This window comes from Pocillopora verrucosa, chromosome 1 (genome assembly GCF_036669915.1).
Source record: "Pocillopora verrucosa isolate sample1 chromosome 1, ASM3666991v2, whole genome shotgun sequence".
In the NCBI taxonomy this organism is placed as follows: domain Eukaryota; kingdom Metazoa; phylum Cnidaria; class Anthozoa; order Scleractinia; family Pocilloporidae; genus Pocillopora; species Pocillopora verrucosa.
The window spans coordinates 13,625,656-13,646,107 of NC_089312.1; the positions used below are offsets into that span (position 1 = coordinate 13,625,656).

At 36.3% G+C, this 20,452-nt stretch overlaps 3 protein-coding genes across 4 annotated transcripts in view; 1 reads left to right on the top strand and 2 right to left on the bottom strand.

The window, feature by feature from the left end:
* Positions 1–7,118, top strand: part of LOC131786295 (4-hydroxy-2-oxoglutarate aldolase, mitochondrial) — a 23,239-nt gene extending 16,121 nt beyond the window's left edge. For both annotated transcript variants that reach the window (XM_059103334.2, XM_059103333.2), the window contains exons 2-7: positions 1,433–1,561; positions 2,046–2,173; positions 2,645–2,779; positions 4,328–4,424; positions 4,648–4,781; positions 5,731–7,118. In XM_059103334.2, the coding sequence (XP_058959317.1) occupies positions 1,471–1,561; positions 2,046–2,173; positions 2,645–2,779; positions 4,328–4,424; positions 4,648–4,781; positions 5,731–5,886 (741 nt within the window). In that variant the 5' untranslated portion in view covers positions 1,433–1,470 and the 3' untranslated portion in view covers positions 5,887–7,118. The remainder of the gene's footprint in view (positions 1–1,432; positions 1,562–2,045; positions 2,174–2,644; positions 2,780–4,327; positions 4,425–4,647; positions 4,782–5,730) is intronic.
* Positions 7,119–7,811: 693 nt separating this feature from the next.
* LOC131786341 (uncharacterized) lies at positions 7,812–8,919 on the bottom strand. The gene has a single exon (XM_059103383.2). It carries the CDS (start codon positions 8,733–8,735, stop codon positions 8,205–8,207), a length of 531 nt encoding a protein of 176 aa, XP_058959366.2. The 5' UTR covers positions 8,736–8,919; the 3' UTR covers positions 7,812–8,204.
* A 999-nt stretch (positions 8,920–9,918) lies between these two features.
* LOC131786272 (casein kinase I) lies at positions 9,919–20,411 on the bottom strand. The gene is made up of 10 exons (XM_059103303.2): positions 20,267–20,411; positions 19,445–19,588; positions 17,196–17,302; positions 16,546–16,672; positions 15,205–15,303; positions 14,903–15,042; positions 13,660–13,738; positions 13,385–13,459; positions 12,529–12,793; positions 9,919–11,951 (listed from the first exon to the last, which is right to left on the bottom strand). Exons 2-10 carry the CDS (start codon positions 19,565–19,567, stop codon positions 11,941–11,943), a joined length of 1,026 nt encoding a protein of 341 aa, XP_058959286.1. The 5' UTR covers positions 19,568–19,588; positions 20,267–20,411; the 3' UTR covers positions 9,919–11,940.
* Positions 20,412–20,452: the final 41 nt, after the last annotated feature.

The following is a 20,452-nucleotide window of genomic DNA, read 5'->3' on the forward strand; positions in this document are numbered from 1 at the left end:
ATGTAAATGTACAAATAAAGTAATATGAAAGTGGCTAACATCCATCCATCTTACCACATGGTAAGTCTTTGACAAATATTTTCTCTATACCCAGTGTAGGGTATTGAAAAACATACGTCAGTTACAAAAAGATCAAGGCCAACAGAAGAGATTTATTTACAAATTATTTTATTTCATGTGTTAGTTTAAAGTAGGTTTTTATGCTATACTGGCACAGTGTAAAGAATATCATCCTTTTAACTGCCAGACAGTAGTCAATAGTGATGAAAAGCCGATTTTCAGTCATGATGGGAATTACTGACACTATATTGAAATATACAGTTTCTGATTCTTTATGATCAAAATACCTCTACAGCACTATGCTTGTACTCTGAAAGTTTTTAAGTGCTCCCTCTTAAATTTAAGACCCTACTATGAGACAAGGGCTAATTGTTTAAGTGGCAGTGCATTCCATTTATGTGACCCAACATTTTTTGAGCACTTTACCTTGGCAACTGCCAATAGTGCCCAATATTTGCTGACAAGCAAACCTTGATGATCATGAAATTACAAATTTAAGTCATCAGCCTTAAATTTTTAATTTTCCTGTAGATGTTGTATGTCTCTATTTTTACCTCACATAGGCATGCTTATATGTTATTATGTTGTTAATGATTACGCATGTGTAGACGGATGTTAAATAAAAGCAAGGTTCTATGGTCATTAATTAAAGTGTGACAAGAACATCTTAACTGAAAATTGTGACTGAATAAATGAATGAATATTATTTATGTGGGTAAGTCCTCCACCAAATAAAGACTCTCTACAAGAACTAAAACATATATTTGCTAGAAATATCTTATACTAAAAAGTTCAGTGTTATTCCTTTCCCCCTACAAATCCTCTCCTTCTCCCCCTTCCCCCCCCCCCTTTTTTTTGAGGGGAAGATATGCTTTATTCCTCCCACATCCCTCATCTTAACAGTGAACAAATATTTTTCAACTAGTGTGCAAGAAAAGCACAATTCCTAGTGTGGCATATCCAATAACTGACTTTGAGCCCCTGACTGACTGATTAACCATATGGAAATTTGACTACCCACAAGAAGTGCCCTAATAAGTAAATATTGAAAAAATTGTTCTTGCATATTATTTTAACAACAAAAACAGAAATCACTTACAGCAATTATAGTATTATTTTGCTAAATGAAGAGCATTGAGGGGTGGTTTTAGGAGCATGTGAAGGCAGAAAACATAAAAACATCAAGGTCAAAAACTCTAGCCCTGAGTACCAAACATGCTTGTTTTAAGATACTACAAAACCTTGAGAAAATATTTGAAGTTAATTTTACTTCTTTTTCATTGGAGATCCAGCTGTTAATTGTTCTGTAATCACCTTATGATGGGAAAAGATTCTTGTGGGATTGATATCATTAAATGGTTTTGTGTTGCAGGGTATGTTGTTCAAGGATCCAATGGTGAATATGCATATATGAGAGCTGAAGAAAAGATTGATTTAGTTCATAAAGTGAGAGAACTAGCACCCAAAGGCAAACTTATTTTGGCAGGATCAGGTTGTGAAGGTAACAGAGATAGAAAGCAAAACTTAACAATAAGACTTAAAGCAGTCAATCCTAAACTTAGCTTGTGGGAAAAAAACATGTTCACTTTGACCTTCTGGCATCCCATAAGAAAACCTGTGCAGATAGGAAATTTTGCTAACGAGGAACCCTTATCTGTGAGAACAGTTACAAAAACTGGAAAAGTAGTAAGCAAATTTCTACACTTGCAATTTGTGCTTCCTGTTATTAAATCACACTTCAGGCAGTTTTGGGAGGTTTCAGAGAGAGTGACACCTTTATGCTACAAGCAAGCTCCTCTGCTTAAATTTCTGTATTGTGCTTTTGTTTTAGACAAATAAGAGACTATTGATTTTACAGTCTGCACTGAAACTCATAAAGTTTAATTTTAGTTTTGGTTAGTTACTCCTTCACTTGTACTGCTGGTTGGGGGTATCTCTGGTATCTCTTTGATCATTTTTGGTCTCTACGCATTTTTCCAATAAAGCTACAAGGGATACCATAGAGATGACAAATAAAATGGCTGAGGCAGGTGCTGATGCAGCACTTGTTGTGACACCTTGTTTCTATAAGAGTGGTATGACTGCAGAAGCTCTTGAGAAACACTTCACTAAGGTAAAGCATTGATATTAAAGTGAACTAAATTGTATTGACAAGAATTTTCCCAAATTATATTTCCGAGTAGAGGTGAATTCTGGGGGTTGAGCAAAGGCATCTGTTCCCATTTACAGATCTGTTGGCACAGCCAACCAGTTTTAGTTCTGGCTGTTTCCATACTTGATTATGATTAAGTTATTAATAAGAACTGAAAATGGATTCTAACATGATTTTTTATATCTGATTTGAAAAAGATTATGTCAACTGCTTTTTTTTTGTCACAAGATCACTTGTAGTTCTAAAACCATTGCAAAACGATTTAATACATAAATTGATACTACTATTTAATGACAGTTCACTTAGAATTTGAATGACTTGAAAAAAGTCAGATTAAGATCTCAATAAGGGAAACTTTCCAGACTCTTTATTTTATTTCTTAATTATTGTTGAACAATCAAATGACATTACATGAACAATTTTATTTCCCAGGTCGCAGACAGTTCACCAATACCAGTTATACTGTACAGTGTGCCAGCAAACACAGGAATTGACTTACCCGCCGAATGCATTATTAAGTTATCATCTCACCCAAACATTATTGCTCTAAAGGACAGTGGAGGAGATGTATGTAAGAGCGCACTGAAATTAGGGATGAAAGAGAGTCCCTCTTTACCCCCTTTCCACCGAAAAAAAATTGTCAGGCGTCGATGGCTAATTTAAAAACGCAACCAGAAATGGCAACTGATACAAAAATGTCCAATGAAACTGTTATTCCACAATTTAAGCTTCTTAGAAATATTTTAAAGTGCGTTTTCGCGTAATATGTTATTTGCCTTTATTACACCCATTTTGAAATCACTGGTGGTCCCTGTAATCTGATTGGCTCTAATTGGTGCGATTTATTCACGAATTGCACCATTTTTTGCTTTAAATCGCATCTTTTTTCCAGTTGAAGAGGAGGCTACACTAAAAACAAAACAACCAATCAGACTTCAAGGCTTGTTTAAAGTAACCGATCAAATTGCAGGAAGATGAAAGACATGAAGGATCATGCGGCAAATTTTGCAACTTTTGTTTCCAAAACTCTTATTTTTTCCTCCCAAAAAATGGATGACTTTAATTCCAAACTGGCTCAGTATTGTAGTAATAAATATTTGAACTGACCAAGTCCTGTATTTGGGCGATTTCAAAATGGATGTAATAAAGTGGTAATTGAACCTCGTGTTGTGCAATTTTGGTCTGAAATTATACTTGTGATTTCAAATTGAACTCGCGCTGCGCGCTCGTTCAATTTTGAAATCACGCGTATGATTTCAGCCCAAATTGCACTCCACTCAGTTCAATTACCATTATTAATGCACTCGCATAGCTCCTGCTTACGTTTACTCGACTCAGCCCATTCAAATTTAAAATTTAAAATCCTTTTGGAGCAACTTCAGAATACCCGGCCACTCATTTACATGTCATTGAATAAGAATAGCGTCTATTGTGTGATGCCTCAATCTTCAAGGCTAAAACAAAATAAGTTGTCGCAATGCTCACTGTGTATTCGTTGCACGAAAATTGTTCCTTTCCTTACAGAATGTCAGATTTTTCTAACTGAATAAGTTAAAACAAGTGGTTCAACTTTCAAACGAGTGTAAATAACTCACCTTTCAACTCTTTGACATTTGTTTGACAACATTATTTTCACAGCCTTGCTTTATAAGATCAACTTTGTGCGAAAGCACTGGCCTTTTGAGCGCGCGTAATTTCTTGGTGGAAAACTTGCATTCTTCGTGGATGGTTGCGCACGCCTGCTTTTTCCCGCCCTTTACCATTCTCTTCTTCAGAGCCCCTCACCGTCACGCAAAGTTTTAGCACAGAACAATCTCATTCAAGAGTCACGCCTGAGTCCTGCTTCCGGGCTTGTTACTAGTGATTGTTTGAGTTCAAAACAAACAAAGCCAGGTTAAGGGAAAATTAAGACTTCATTAGTATTTGATTTAATTTCCACTGTTATGTTGCTTAATTGTTGAAATGTTTTGAAATTTCCCGATCATATGGCGGGCAGGTTGCGGAACGGAGAGGGGACTGAAATGACTTATTGTAACCTAAGTAGTGTTTACTTGACTAATATTCTTTAAATTATGATTTATTTATCGTTTTATTTTCCCTTTTTTCTTCTTCTAGATCACCAAGATTGGTTACGTGATCCACAAGACTGCTGGAAACAATTTTCAAGTATTGGCTGGATCAGCTAGCTTTCTTTTGGCTTCTTATTGTCTTGGTAAGCCAGTTCTTTTTATTAACACCAGAAAAAGAGTTGATGTAATTCTGGGTTAGGCAGGGAGAAGGTGAAGATAGCTTGGCAAATGAAAGAACAAGTGTGTCAAACTTGAAATGTTTTGAAAGCAAATACTTGATAAAAGTGGCTGTGTTACCTTTGTTGGGACCCATTGGGTTGATGCGTGTTTTGGTTTGCAACAAACGTTTTCCATATATATTTTAAGGTGCCGTTGGAGGCGTGTGTGCTCTCGCAAACGTTTTGGGAAGAGAAGTTTGCAAGCTACATGAAATGCATAAACATGGCAAAATGGAAGAAGCTAAGCTTCTGCAGCACAAATTAATTCTCCCAAACACAGCGGTATGAGAAAATATTTTGAGTACTTTTTGTTCGTATGTGTTCCTGACACGTGTAGCTCCGTTCTGTTAACTAATCCTGTTAACCCTCTAACTCACACGAGTGACCAAGACAAAATTCTCCTGACAATATCGATACAATATCAAGCAGAAAAGTGATGAGAATAAATAATGGTAATTGGACTGAGTGGAGTGCAATTTGGGCTGAAATTATACGCGTGATTTGAAATCACAGGTATGATTTTAGACCAAAATTGCACGACACGAGGTTCAATTACCACTTTATTACATCCATTTTGAAATTGCCCAAATACGGGACTGGGTCAGTTCAAATATTTTACTGATGCAGTACTGAGCCGGTTTGAAATTAAATTCATTCATTTTTTTTTTTTGGGGGGGGGGGGGGAATAGGCATTTTGTAAATAAAAGTTGCAAAATTTGCCACATGATACTCTTTTTTCTTTCATTTTCTTGCGATTTGATTGGTTACTTTAAAAAAAGCCTTGAAATCTGATTGGTTGTTTTGTTTTTAGTGTAGCCTCATTGGCTGGAAAAAAGATGCGATTTAAGGCAAAAAATGTTGCGATTCGTGAATAAATCGAACCAATCAGAGCCAATCAGATTACAGGGACCACTAGTGATTTCAAAATGGGTATAATAAAGAAAAATATCATTAAATGGATTATTAGTTGATCTAATACCGAATTCTCCGAACTAACATTATAAGAATTGTATGGTTGATAGTAACGAGAACTACTAATGAGATCTAGAGATCTATTACTACATTGTGTGTCATCGCTTAGCATGGTTAACCAAAAGTTTATAAGATTTATAGTCCTTGACAACATAACTCGATTTTTTTTTCTTCTACCACCACATTAGTCTATGGCATTTTTGAGCTTGTGGAAGGAATAAAGATAATTTCTAATATTTTATCTTTCTCATTTTTTCAGGTAACCAAGACATATGGTGTTCCAGGACTGAAGAAATCTATGGAGTTTTTTGGCCTCTACGGAGGACCCACGAGATCTCCGCTCCTACCTCTGAAAGAGTCTCAAGAAGCTGAACTAAGAGACATTTTCAAACTGTTTGGAGGATACCAGGCATAGAGAAGAATTTATTAACCTTCAAACCCCTAAGAGTGATTAGCATCTTATTTCTCCTTACACTATCAATGTTGAATCAAACGTTAAGGCCATGAGAACAAGGAAAATGCTCACCCACCAGTGAAGCTCTTGATTTTTGAACAAATTTTCCATGTCAGTGCCATAGGAAATGTAAAGAGAACAGTGTGGAGGATATGGATACCTATCCTAGGGTTTTAGGGTCGAAGACAATTTCCATACACTGAATATAAATGAATCTTAATGGTAGCTAGTTTATTTTTATAAGTATTGAGACCTGTAATAGAGAAATTCGGCTGAACCCTTTTATATGGGGAAATTTGACAAAGTGAAATAATATATTTTTAAAAGTGAGGTGCTTTCATGATTAAGATAGTATAGTCGACGTTGACTTCGATGACGTTATGGCTTCCGCTACAAATAATCTCTTTGCTACAATTTGCACAGCTTGCCTAACAGAAGTATTCTTTGGGTTTGTGAGGGGATTGAAGGCGTGTGAGTATAGCCTGCGAGAGGTTTTCGTTCTTAGCGCTGTGGCACGAGCGTTTCTTCACCGGCGAGAATGTTTTAGGCTTTAAGCAAATCAAGTAAGTGACAGAGGACAGCGGTGACACTGGTGCCAGACCCTTCGCAGACCTACAGCTACCTCGCTCGGCTCATAGCCTCAAATTTTCTTGCGGGCGAAGAATTTCTCGTGTGTCAGCCTTCAGGGCCTTCTCGCAAGGTACGTTTCGACCAAAATTTGAGCACCGGAACAGCTTTAGTGTAGCGTACTTGAAGGCAATCTTATTTTCATGATTGGCATGTAATCGTAGCTACATAGCTACGATATTTAGCGAAACTAGACATAAGTTCACCAGCGTGACCTCAGTCGCTAATATGGGTAAAATCTTGGCATGGTAGCAACACGATTTTCACACTAATTATTTTAATTGTATTTTCCATAAGCATGTGAAAAACACCTGGAAAGTATTCCAAAAGCTTGTGTTAAGTGTCATCCCTTTCACACACTGTTTCCACGCGGTCTTCACTTAGATATTGAAGGAGACAAATGGAAAACTTGCACTCACATATGCGTGAATCTCACATTGACGGCGGTTTGTAAGTGGACCTACCTCTAATGTAAACTCAGGCCTTCTATGGAGTGCATGAGTAAAAACGGGAAAGTGAATGTAACAGAAATTATGATTAAGGGAAATAAAACCATCGAAGTTGTATTGACGTCTGTTACATCGTTAATTACAGTAGAGGTATACTCGATTGTATTATGACTACGTCTTGTCGGTGTCCATGTCAAGAGTGAAGTAACAACAATTTGAAATTTGCGCTGATGCACTCGCAGCCCCACAGGTCTGCGAAGGAGACCTGCAAAATCTACTCGAGTAATTCCTGGATTCCTTTGCGATACGGAAACCATATTTGAAGCGTAAATTTAGTACGTTCTATCCAGACGATCATGGTCGTCTTGATGGCCTTAACATTTTCTGGGGCCTCCCGGACTATCATAGGGAAGTAAGGCTCAAAATATGGCGTCGACCCTGACCCTTGAATGAGGAGATGCTCCCTATTTTCCCAGTATCCTTCGCAATATCTATGCTCAGCAGTTTTATTTTCTTGCTCTCTTCGACCTAGACTTGTCAAATGAAGAAATAGCTTTGACAATTCGACCTTTAATCATGATTATGGTCCGATCGTGGTCATGGTGTAATTACTTTTCGGGGGCACAGCACACAATGGAATTCGTGAAACCCGCAGTATGTAAATAACTAATTTTGGGTAAAACTTTCTTGGTGTCATAAATGAGACTCTTTCCGCTAAAAACCATTGTGCGCACACTCTTAATTACTGTAAGAAGCCGCTTCGGATTCTGCCCTCATTTGGTACATTAACAATAAGCAATTGTCATCAAATAGCAGTCAGTCAAGTTTTATTACCAAGGCAATTAGATTATAAGTTTACTTTTGTTATTTGCAAGCACTTTCTATAGTCAAACAAAAGGTAAACAGTTAGAGATCCTTTTTCCACTTCTTTGCATGAATTGGCGGATATTTAATTTGTTGGCACTTCACATGCAAAAACTTCCTACGAGCTCTGTATATGAGTTCGGACTGAACATTATGTTTAACTAAAATTGTATGCATTGTTGTCTTCATCACATTGACCAGATTCAATGTCAACTTGTCTTTCTGCTCCGCGTTTCTTATCTTAAGTTCTCAAAGTTGTTTCAAATACAGTCTGGTCCAGCACCACGGTTCTTCCTTACTTTTACGTGGTGTACTTTATCTACATATACTCCTACGAATTCACTTGTTACTGTGAGTGGGTTTCCCTACCAAATCTACATTTTCGGGTCTTTGCTGAATTTCACTTCCCCTTTGCGACACACATCCAGGTTTTACAACGGGCATATGCTCCATCGATTTGGTCTTTCTTACTGGGTAAGCACGAGGAACATCTAATCTTGAACTTCTTAACGGTGTTAAACACTGCTGTTTTAAAGCACTCTGAATATTTTCTATTGGGGACTTCGATTCGTCATAATGTCCCGTATAACCTCGTCGAACTTTCTTCAAGTCGTCCAAAATTTCCTTGCGCTGTTGCTGAATTTGGAATCGTTCTCGTTTCTCTTTCTTCGACAACCCCGTGAACTCTTTGTAATGACGCCAATCCTCCACTTTTGCGTTTCCTTTCAAAGCTCTCTTGTCCAAATCTGCGGCTAACAGCGTGTGCTGCCGGTCAATTTCTTGTTGTGTTTTGCTATCCCGGGCTGGGATCTTTTTACGTGTGCTCTGCTGAGCCATGCTACTAGACATCGACATCAAACAAACTTGCATAAATTACTCTTTCTTTTGTTTCTTTAGACAATGGAGGTGTGATGATTTTGTTAGGAGATGACCTGTGGTTATAAACTCGTTTGAATTTCTGTCGAAACTTTAACATTCCTTTACCTAGCGTGCACAACACTGCTGTTACCTCCAAGCTTTCCGTGCGTACGTCCTTGAAAAGCTTTTGGGTAATCTAATGGGAACTGGTACATTCTTCTTTTGTTTGAAGATGGTATTGACGTGATTTGTAACTTAAAGTTGTTCATTGTTGCCATAGAAACCATCTTTGACGACTGCCTCTAAATCGCGGGTGAACAACTGATGACGTTATTTGCATGAAGGTGTGAACTTGACCGAGGTTTAATGAGAGCCTGGTCTAAGGTTATTCGTATTTTAAGGCATTAAGTGAGAAATTTCATTTTTTCTTGGCGTGCAAGTTTAGGAAGTATGCAAGCATTTTCACGGCTTGTTGGCTTCAGGAGCCGTACCTAAAAATTAACGTTGTATAACTTAGTCTCGACTCTGCGCCATGAATTCAAGAGCCGACTAGAGACCAAACTTTTTACGATTGTGTAGAATGTGTAGCCAGACAGAATACAGGTACGGTATGCAGGAAACTCGGCGTTATATTTCCATCGAGATTGCATAAAGCCTTCCCATCACGCCCTTTGTTTGCGACATCATTTCCACTCTATATCAAACATTTGACCACTATAAGAATCTCTTAAGATGCCGAGTATTTCATGAGCCGAACTTAATCCAGATGGGGACTGACCCAATTTCGAAAAAGTTCACCTGTTGATTCAGACGCCGAACTTAACAAGTCATCCTTATGTAGGTCAACACGCGGAAGCAACATGTCAAAAAAAAAAATGATCACAAATTAATCGATGGAGCTTATGTTTTATTTTGGCATAGTTATTTTTTTCAAATTCTAGGCCAACTCTGATGACGTTTCCTTCATTGAGTTTCTAAGCGAAAAGCATAAGGTGAGAGGAGTCGGAAAAAAGGTGAGTCCTCTGTCATTCCCATAATTCCTAGTAGCCTCTCGCTTTTCTGCCGCGCGGATGAGATGCTCCGCTGGAAGACCAAAACGGGAATTAAGAAATGGGACGAGTTTGTATCCCTCAGGGTCAGGTCGCTCACAGCCTGCAAATCAAACTGCGTCTTGCGAACACACAATTACAACCACTTAAAAACGGGAACTTTATTTACTCTTCAAGTTACGTTTCATTTTTGTGTGGAAGGCAATATTTACAATGTCCGTCTTCGTTAGGTTAGCATCATAAAATAATCTGACTGACTGCTAATAGTTGACAAAAACAAGATGTACAGTGATATATGAGCGGAAAACAACGTAGATCTACTAAGCCAACTACAGAATAAGGTGTTTATGACTCTGAATGCGGCGATGGAAGAAACTTTAACGAAAACAACTCGTTTAAGTACAAAACTAGTGGTTTTACATTTTCACCAAAAAATAAGATCAATGTTCATATATTTAGCACGATTTAAAAGTTTCTTTGCATATTTTTCAAGCTAATTTAAGTTCAATAACTTTTTACAAACTCCTTGCTTTACGATTATAATCAACTTTTGCTGGTAACCCTTTCACTCCCAAGATCTCATAAGTAATTCTCCTTACAGCCTGTCATACAATTCTTATGATGTTAGTTCTGAGAACTCGGTATTGGATCAACCAATAATCCCTAGATTGTTGTTTTTCTTTATCCCTATCACTGTTGTGCTCGATATTGTACTGATAACGTGAGAGGAAATTCAATCTTGTTCACCCATGGGAGTTAAAGAGTTATCTAAGTCATACCACTCTCAAAACTAACTTTACAATAAATACAAAGTGAAACAAATTCAATCCGATAACGTTTTCTGACTGTTCATTCAAATCATTTTCACCCAAAACAAAGCTAATAATAAAACAACCAAAATAAAAATTGTTGCTTCTGCATTGTGCAGCACACGCAAACATCTGTGTGTTATCCCCAGGCTACAAAGAACTTGAATATACTATTCTATAACTGTACATGCACTACGACCTAAATTACTAACGCACTAAATATCATTTGAAATCCAGGGTTGCTATTCTCACAAGCGAAAAAAAAAATTGTGGATAAAATATGTAGACCATTCAAGTATGGACTTTTGGAGTAGTTCTTGTGGCGGGCAACTTAATTCTCTCATGTAGAGCTCCAAACAACATATAGAGGAAAGCTAAGAGGTTGATATTTTTTTATTTTTGATGGATATCTTTACCAAGAAACATAGAATAAGTTAAGAACTGGATGTTTCTGCTCTTTTGGTTAGGGAAAATTGGTTTGATGGAAAAGCAGTAAACACACTTAGATAAGTGTTATAAAGAGAGGGGCTGAGTTTGTTTAAAACTTTAACATTAATAACTTAAGCTCAGGTTGGCAGAACGTACGTGTTAAACGTGATGACAAAACAGCAAATGTTAAAGAGTGGAATTAGATTTCCGAAGTTAAAAGTCAACTAGGCAAAAAAATTGAGGTGCAATTTCTGGAAACATTTTTTTGGTGTTGCGTGGTCAACAAACTTGGGGACATATCTCAACTGATGAACCACCACAAGATCATTCTAAAATACATCTGTCTCTACAATGATAACTTTACCTTAGACAAAAGTAGTCATAGGGTAAATTTTGAAGTCAAATTGGATGAACTTTTCTGCTATGTGGAATTCACAAGTTTAACATGTTTGATTAGAAATTTTTCATTTTATAACTAAGACTAGGTCTACTTAGTTTCCACAGCTTTAGTCGTGATATACTTGTTAAGCCAGCTTGGCATGGTTCAAGTTTAAGAGTAGGGAAAATGAAGTCAGACTTCAACATGTTCTGTTTGTTTTTGGTGAAGGATAGGTTCAAAGAAACTGAGTACAAAACAGTATTTAATTCATTACCAACACTAGTTTCTGAAAGCTATCTTTAAATAATAGGACACTTGCTATAAAATGTTAGAAGTTACAAAAGAAATTAACTTAACAGGATGCTATGAAGGTATACATTACTTTTGTAAAGTGAATTAAAGGTGATACCGTATCACTCATGGATCCAAATGCTACCGGTTGTGTACAATTTATCTACTCATCACTGAATCACTCATTCCCACTTTTCCTTCATTTTAAAATGAGATGTTTTTTCAGTTTAGAAATTCAAATGCAAATTAATGATGTGCACCTATCTTCTTTCTGAAAGAAAAAAAAAAACATTTTTCCTTTCAGTCAAGAATCCTGAAGAAGTCGACTTATATTTTCAAATGAAGGAGTTTGGATTACATTTCTTAACTTTCAAATGCCAATAACACTCATTTGCAACGTTTTCAAAAGATTTACTAGGATACAAAAAGAAATGAATAAAACACTGGGTTGGGGTACTTGGGTCAATTTTTGTTAGGTGTGCTGCTGGCCTCTCAGAACCCCTTCTGCAGTATAATCTATTCTGTGGCCAATTATAGATCCAATATTGGTCATTTTTAGGCCAGTGTAATTGTTGTGATCCCGATGGTAACAACCTTTTAATTAAGAATTTAATTTTTTTTTATTTCTAAATCCCTCCTAACCAGAATTTTCCAGAATTTTCTATCCTCAAAAATCCTAAAAATGTCTATTAACTCTATTAAAAGTGTAACCCTGTGATAGTCAATCTAGGTGTGAAAATGTGGCCCATCCCCGCCCATCCCCATTAGGCTTTTTCTTGGAAGCACCCCCCTTCCCCCCCCCCCCCCCTGCTACACTTGAGAGACTAATCACTGACCATAATACTCACGTTGTGTGCGTTGTTTATGTCTTGCACTGGTTGTTTGTGGTGGGGCTGTTCCTGGTAGAGCTGTAGCCCCTGCACTCATTGGAACAGCAGATTGTTGGCCTACATTCTGTTTCAGAAGTGTCCAATCAAATGTGTAGTCATACTGGTGGTTCAACGTCCTGAACAGAATTCTGTACAGTTGGCGAAGATACATGTAATCTGGTGCCTCTTCAAATTTTAATCCTCTGCAATAGTTTAAATACATGGCAAACTCTGCAGGAAAACCCTGCAAAACAACAACAACAACAACAACCATTGTAAGCTTATGTGAAAAAAAAGTAATCTACTTGCCACACCTTTAACTCCTAAGATCTGATTATTTATCCTCCCCTTTTGCTACACACATTTCCTTGACATCTCCATGTAATTACAGGAATTTAGTGTCAGATCAAGGTAACAACTTCTACCTGATAAGTTTGAGTATTCTCATTACATGTTTGCTGAATAATGTATGGATACTATAGGACAAGTTACATGTTAATCACTTCTACAGGTTTAAGGGTTAGGAAGTCTCTCCTGTCTTCTACCTCTTTGGGTGACTTGTGGATTTACTACTCTTCCTGAATGAGATACTTTTTTATCGCTTGCAGCCCATTTTCCCCCTAAACTCTTTTTTGGAGAAGAACTGTTTTTGTCAGTAATGTTTTACAAATGCATCATTTTAGCCCCACCAGTAACCACTGTAGACTTAAAAAAAAAAGATGGTACCACATCCCTAAAAATGTTAGGACACTTTCTCTTGGTTTTATAGGTGTCATATTTTTCTCTTAAAAATTCAAATATTGGGCCTAAGAAAAGACAAAACATAACAACTCACTTTACAAAGAACTTCAACTGGTGTGGACATCTTTTTTTCACTTATTCTTTCATACTTCTGTTTCTTTGTAGCAGCCTGGACAGAAGATAAATCATGAAAAGTTGTCATGACTATAATATACCACTAGATGTAACTTGGTTAAAACATCTAGGTATATCAAGTTTTTTAAGGCCTGTTTTGCACATTTTTCCCTTCTTCCCTATAACCCTGTAGAAAAAACAAAAAACAAAAACCAAAAAAAAAAAGAAACAATGTTTACAAGAATGGTAGACAACCTTAAGTCCTTGCCAAGGAAGGCTGCTCCTGGCAAAGTACATTAATACATATCCTAGTGATTCCATGTCATCTCGGCGTCTGTTGTGGAGAGAAAACAGTTAAAGAAACACTTGTTAATAATTTTGTATAAGTGAAGATTAAACTACTGACAGACTGATGTCTGCTTAACCAAACTAAACTAGACTAAATTGATAGAAGAATGAACATACAGGTAACCAAGACAACCCTGAAATCAAGGGTCAAGTAAGTTTAAAATATGGCAGTTGCATAATATAATAAAAAGAATACAGTTCACGTTCACAGGCATAAATACATTTTGGATGTGACTTAGAGTCAGATAAGCCCAGGCTGTAAGGCATGGGTTAAATGACTCTGAGAAGGCCCCAAGACACAGGTATACCCAAAAACATAAACTCTGTTACTATATTACTGTCACTTTAGAGGGGGTTGATAAAATGAGAACTGTAAAATGATGGCAAAACTGTCTGAACAAAATGCATCACAATGCCTGATAAAGTGATATTAATAAATAAAGTAATTCCCTTTTTAGGGGCTGTGTACATCCGGGAAACTATCAAATGAATAACATTTATTGTCAACAATATTAAGAAGTAATAGTCTGTTATCAAGCATGTCAAAGAGAAATGAAGTTTGAATCTATCAATAACCAATTAAAGTCAGTATTTGAGTCATATGACCCTATCTGACAAAGCTTATCCTGATTTTCATAGAATAAAGAAACTAAGAGTAGTACCACTGAACTCTGAAATACCATTAACCCTTTAACTCCCAAGATCTCACAAGTAATTCTCCTTACTGTCTACTAATACAGTTCTTGTAATATTAGTTTGGAGAATTTGGTATTGGATCAACTTATAATCCCCTAATTAACCTTTTTTCTTTCTTCTAATCACTTGTCTGCTTGATATTGTATTGATATTGTCAGGAGAAACTCTGTCTTGGTCACTGGTCACTCATTGAAGTTAAAGAGTTAAATTGCATGTCAACCCTTCCTTTCCCACCCTCCCCCCCCCCCCCTTCCCAAGCATTTCTTAAGATTTCCCTGACAGATTGCCAATACAAATGTTCTCTCCCAGGTGTAGAGGCACTACAAAATAGTCCAAGCAAATATCAGAATGAACTGGCTAGGACTAACACCAGAACTTTATAACATGAAATCTGGTGATCTAATCACTTCTCCCCTGCATCTACGACCCAATAAAAAAAACCACGTTTACTCACGATTGCTCAATTCCAAGGTGTGCATTTATGCTGGCATATCTAGCAGTGCCTGTGAGATTCTTGTCTTCCCTGTAAGGTATATGCTGCTTGGTTTTACTGTCCCGAAACTTCTTTGCTAAGCCAAAGTCAATGATGTACAGCTATCGAAATACATAAAATTTAAAAAAGATCATTAATTTGCTAAATACTACAAATTATTGACAGATACGAGAGCAAGGAGCGAGAAAAGTAAAAAAAGGGAAAAGAAAAGGAAAGAAAAACGGGCAAAAAGTTAATGTTTTTAAATGTTTTTTCATGTTCACCTTGTTACAGCATCTGCTTGTGCCCATTAGAAAATTGTCTGGCTTAATATCTCGGTGAATGAAATTCTTGTTGTGGAAATATTCAATGCGACCTATCATCTGGAAGGAAAGATTTCGACAAAGATGACAAAATGTTTGCAAACACAATGTGGAGCAAATTACACAGTAACAGTGGCCTCAAAAAGTTTTAAGGATAACCTCCCCTAGGTGTTGATAAATAATCTTGAATCAGTGTGAGTATCAGTTGACACCTTATCATTAGTATATATTTTCTCTCTAATGATCTCTATACATTTCCTAGGTACTGACAAGGAGAATTTCTTTAAAAATTGTGAACTTTTGAAGTTTGTGATTGTTTCCTTTATTCTCACAACCTTAATGTATGATTAAGGGGTGATATTGTAAGGAGAAATTAGATGTTTATTACTCCTAGGGTTTAAGGGTTAATAGTATAACTGCTTTGGTGATTATAGAGATGCATATGCTCTGATTGGTTTAGGATTGTGTTATATCACTTCCTCTGTAACACTAACAAAACACAAAGCAGTCATTTTAAAATTTAGGCCTCCTGTTACAATCACCTTCTGCAAGATGATTAGAGCAGAGCATAGCCCCATAATTATACAAAATAGTAGTAACCCATCAAGATGAAAAAGTTTGGATGTACGACCATACAAGGTGCTACTTTTAACATGCGTGGTCACCTGTACTGCAGGCACGCCAGCACCACAGCTTTGTTCAGCAGTCCAGTGGTCAGTGCACTAGACTCAGAGTCGGACAACCCAGGTTCTAGTCCTGGCCAGGGCAAGGTGTTGTGCCCTTGAGATGTGCGGGAAAAAAAATGCAAGCTCTGCTTTTAGGCTTGGCTAAATCTATAGATTAGCAGGAGCACTAAATTTCAAAATGACTGCCTCACACTTTGTTAGTGTTACCGAGGAAGTGATGAATGCGATAAAGAAAAGTCAGTTCAGAGGAGCACAAAAGATGCTCTTAATTTTGGAGTAACACTTTTTAAAAGAGAGATACGAAATTTTGGCTGATTGAATTAAATGAACCTATCAAATTCAAGTGAAACTGGCTCTTTATCTTGATACAAGTAATCAAAACAATTGAAACAGAAAAGATTCAACAAAATGAATATTTACTACAGAATTTGAAAGCACTGAACTATTACACTAAAACAATTATTTGCCTAAGGCTTTGGGAATATTATTAAACTGTCCCCTTGACATCATTTCCAGGGCTTTCCAAACAATATTTACTTTGCCTTAGATGAATAGTTGTTAAAATTTAACAACTATTCATCTCTTAATATGGTAGGAAATGTCTTGTAAGACCAACCTGGTCAGCTAACATGAGAACTGTTTTCATCGTAAACTTCCTATTGCAGAAATTAAAAAGGTCTTCTAAGCTGGGTCCTAACAAATCCATCACTAACACATTGTAATCTCTCTCTTGACCATACCATCTGCAAAAATGAAACAACACAATCACAATCCAGTGGACAGCCAAATCTAAGTAAAGAGGCTTGTTTCACAAGCTATTACATTATGTGTTCCTTTCAAGTAAAATACCACATTTCCTCAAACAAGTGCCCACACCCTTATCTACAATTTTTGCTAAAAGGGGGGGCCCTCATTGAAAGGACAGCACTCAATCGAGAAGGGGCACTTATTAACTTAGTGCAGCAATAGGACAAAAATCCAAAGAAAAGATAATGCACATAAATGAACTCTGCAAGCACATGGAGATAGAAATATCTGGAAGGAAAACCAAACTATTCACTTTTACTGATTCTGCTGTAGTTGAAGCTTAAAAATTCGTTTTCTCTTCACTGTTTTCTTTACATGTTCTTTGGTAATGACGAAGAGAATTTGTCTCAAAATCAGCTTCTTGAATTGCTGATCATTTCTATTATTCTCATAAACTGCACATTTGATTTAAGGTTTATACTGTAAGGAGAAATTAGAAGCGATTTAACTGTACCATACCTAAATTTAGGAATACCATTTCCTCCTTGTAATATCTTATAGAGCTTAGACTCATACAACAGTTGTGGATGTCTTGCTTTTTGGGATTCAAGTTTAACTGCCACATCCTGCAAAAAAGGATGTCTCAATGATGTTACAGTGAACATTGAATTTGTTTATTTGCTGTCAGTTCTTAGCCACTGGAAGCCATTCTTGGGCTATGGAGTTTCAAATTTTTTCTGCGACAATACACAGCTCCATTTCACTTTCAACAAATATTTATTACTGCAAAAATATCCTCATATGAACAAGATGGAAATCTTTAGGACTGTAAGTTGTAACTTAATGAAAATCAGTCAGCTCAGGCATTGAACTAAAACAATTGTGCATAGATGAATGAATATCATGTTAATTTTAACATAATTACTACAGGGAGTGTTGGTTCAGAAAATTAACAACATGTCATCACTGTTTTCTGTGGTAAACAAGTCAGTAAAATCCACTTCAAGTTCCAATTGTTATGCATACACTGTATACATTGTTCTCCAGAAGTAAAAGCAGCTGGCTTTTCACCAGCTACTTGATTCTGAGACAGCCACTATTTCAGTAGGACAAAAGAGTTAAATACCTGTCTTCATCTGAAATTGATTTTAACCTTTGTTTCACATTAGTATATACCCAAAAAGATTGATTAGTACTAAATGACAACAATATGGAATAGATACTAGGGAAATAGATATTCAATCCCTCTATACACTTTCCGATTTTCCCTGTGCTACTGTAGTTTTTATGGCTACTGAAAAACCTTTGAAAAAAAACACTGATATAGAAATGACTTGTGATGAAAGTTTGCTTGCATTGTTGTTTGCCTAGGCAACAATTGAAAGCACATTGAACATCTGAAAGGAAGATAAAACAGCTAAGGCTATACATAATTTTAATGTCCACATTTACTTATTGTGTCTTCAACTGGTTGTCATTCAAATGACACCTTTAGAATTCACTGTTTGGGCTCTTACACCTGATTGAATAATTTGATGGAAAATCACCCCAAACAACAACATTTTCCTCAAATCTTTACCATCTCCTTGCTGTTTTTATGTCTGTCTTCTTTTGATTTCAGTGTTATGGAAATATTTTCCCATCAAATTTCACCAATCTTCACTTTTAGAGTGAGGCTTGTGGGGAAAATTATGTACTACAATGCAAAAATGCATAAGGCCTATCCACAAAATTCACAGAACTAGCAAATTATGTACTATCTGGACACAAGATGGAATATCAAATGTATAAAGGATGTTTTTATTTCAAATTGTTTTTAGTTTCAATTCCTTTTTTGCTGTTATAAAAACTGTAATTTCATCTTTAACTCTGTCAGTGTTGGTTAATAAAAATGCCTACTAGAATACCAATTTGTAATTAAATTCAACCCCCCTAAAATGGAACTGATGAGTCAAGAGATCAGTTGCATGAAAAATTTCAATGTTTTTTTAATTTTTCACTTTGGACAATTCTCAGTCTTTTCAGTTACCTTCTTCACACCTGTTGGTGTCATTTATAGCATACCCCAGAAAACCCCTTTAAAATGATATATCACACCTGGTCCAATGGTTCATCATTCTCATTTCAGAAAGAAATTGGCATTTCCCTTGGGCAGTAAAGGGTAAAGAAAGGATATGCAATTCAACTCTAAACCAGTGCTCAGTTGATGCGGAACAAATTACAGTTTTTCAGCCGTGACAGAGATGAATTTCTTAAAACATAACACAGACTCACACATTTTATGGCTTTTCAGCCTAAAAATCACTGGGATATCTATTAATTGTTTAAAATCTAAAGTATAACTTTTATACAGAAGTGTCTTATCACCAGAATTTGACAAGGTTGTATCATTGATGGCAGAGTTCAATAAACACATAGTAAGTTGCTTTCATAACCTTTGCAGAGATACTATAACAACAGTTCTTCCAAGAACAAAATTTGGTGAACATGGGGACATTCAAGAAACACAGTCTAAATGTAATAGCTACAGTACACCTTTGAATTTTGTATCTATAATTGACCTAGAACTTATTGGCTGTGACAGAAATATGTTCTATTTTGTTTATTTCTAAGCTATTTTAAGTAGTTTCAACATACAAATGTAAGGTCATGCTGAAAATGAGATTTCTTTTCCAATTTTTTTTTCTAGAATTCTAGAGGAAGGAAAAACAACAACAACCAAGTTTGCCATAACCCAAGGAAGGATAGTGATATTGCTCCATACAAACCTCGCCATTTGTAATATTCAATCCTTTGTAGATATCACCAAAAGACCCGCTGCCTATTTTCTGCTGCAATTTATATTTCCCTCCAACGATAAACTCCGAGCGAGCGCTGGTAGGTTTCTGCATTTTAGAAACCTTATAATCACACTAAAACAAAATACACAGAAATATACGGAATAAGGAGTGAGGTGAGAAAAACTGAGAATAAATAACACAGTACAAAGCTGAGGATCGTTGCGAATAACCGCATTACGCTTTAGAAAAAAATTTGCATCAAGTCGCTAAAAAATGTATCTAATACAAAAAGTACTGTTTACTTGAAGACGTGCGTACTCTTATGAAGCAATAATTATATAACTGAGGGGTAGCGCTCTGAGAAATTGCTCAACACAGAGCGCAACAGATTTCAAGTTACACAAAATTTCGAAACAAAGGAATTTCTTTTTTTGTATCCCGCAAGAATAATTGTTGACATCTATAAGGTTGAAAGTTCATCCCTGATTCTTATTCGCGTACCTCAGAGGCTATATTTTGACATCTCCTGTTGTGGTTAATATTTCATAAATTATTCAACCCATCGACATGGTCAGAACTACAAAACATACATCAATATATTTATATACATGCATTTATATTCCTTCTTGTATCCATTCTCTGAAAAATTCCACTCTAGCCTACTCCTTTTTAGATGAAAGTGCAAATGAACTAATCTTTTACTTGTAAGAAAATGACATCCAATTCCAATTCAACAAATCATAACGTGCCTCTTTCCTTAAGAACATTCATTGCCAGAGCGTTTCTCCTTTGTTTGGCAATGTTACTTACCTTATGAAGAAGAAAAAGAATGACTAATTATCTCTAACATTGGCTTTATCGGAAAGAAAGAGATCGAAGACTGCACTTCCCTCATAAACTGACAGAAACTGAGATTACATCCTTAATCTCCATATTTCATCGAATGTCCTCCATGTTTTTCCTTACTTGAAACAAAGAGTATTATGGGATGCTACG

What these genes read in the sequence shown, in the direction of transcription:
- LOC131786341 (XM_059103383.2), bottom strand. Translation starts at nt 8,735, where the DNA reads ATGCAAGTTTGTTTGATGTCGATGTCTAGTAGCATGGCTCAGCAGAGC.
- LOC131786272 (XM_059103303.2), bottom strand. Translation starts at nt 19,567, where the DNA reads ATGCAGAAACCTACCAGCGCTCGCTCGGAGTTTATCGTTGGAGGGAAA. An exon ending in CAAGCAGATGCTGTAACAAG is followed by an intron (nt 15,043 to 15,204) that starts GTGAACATGAAA and finishes GTATTTCGATAG; the next exon opens with CTGTACATCATTGACTTTGG. An exon ending in CACCTTGGAATTGAGCAATC is followed by an intron (nt 13,739 to 14,902) that starts GTGAGTAAACGT and finishes TCTCCACAACAG; the next exon opens with ACGCCGAGATGACATGGAAT.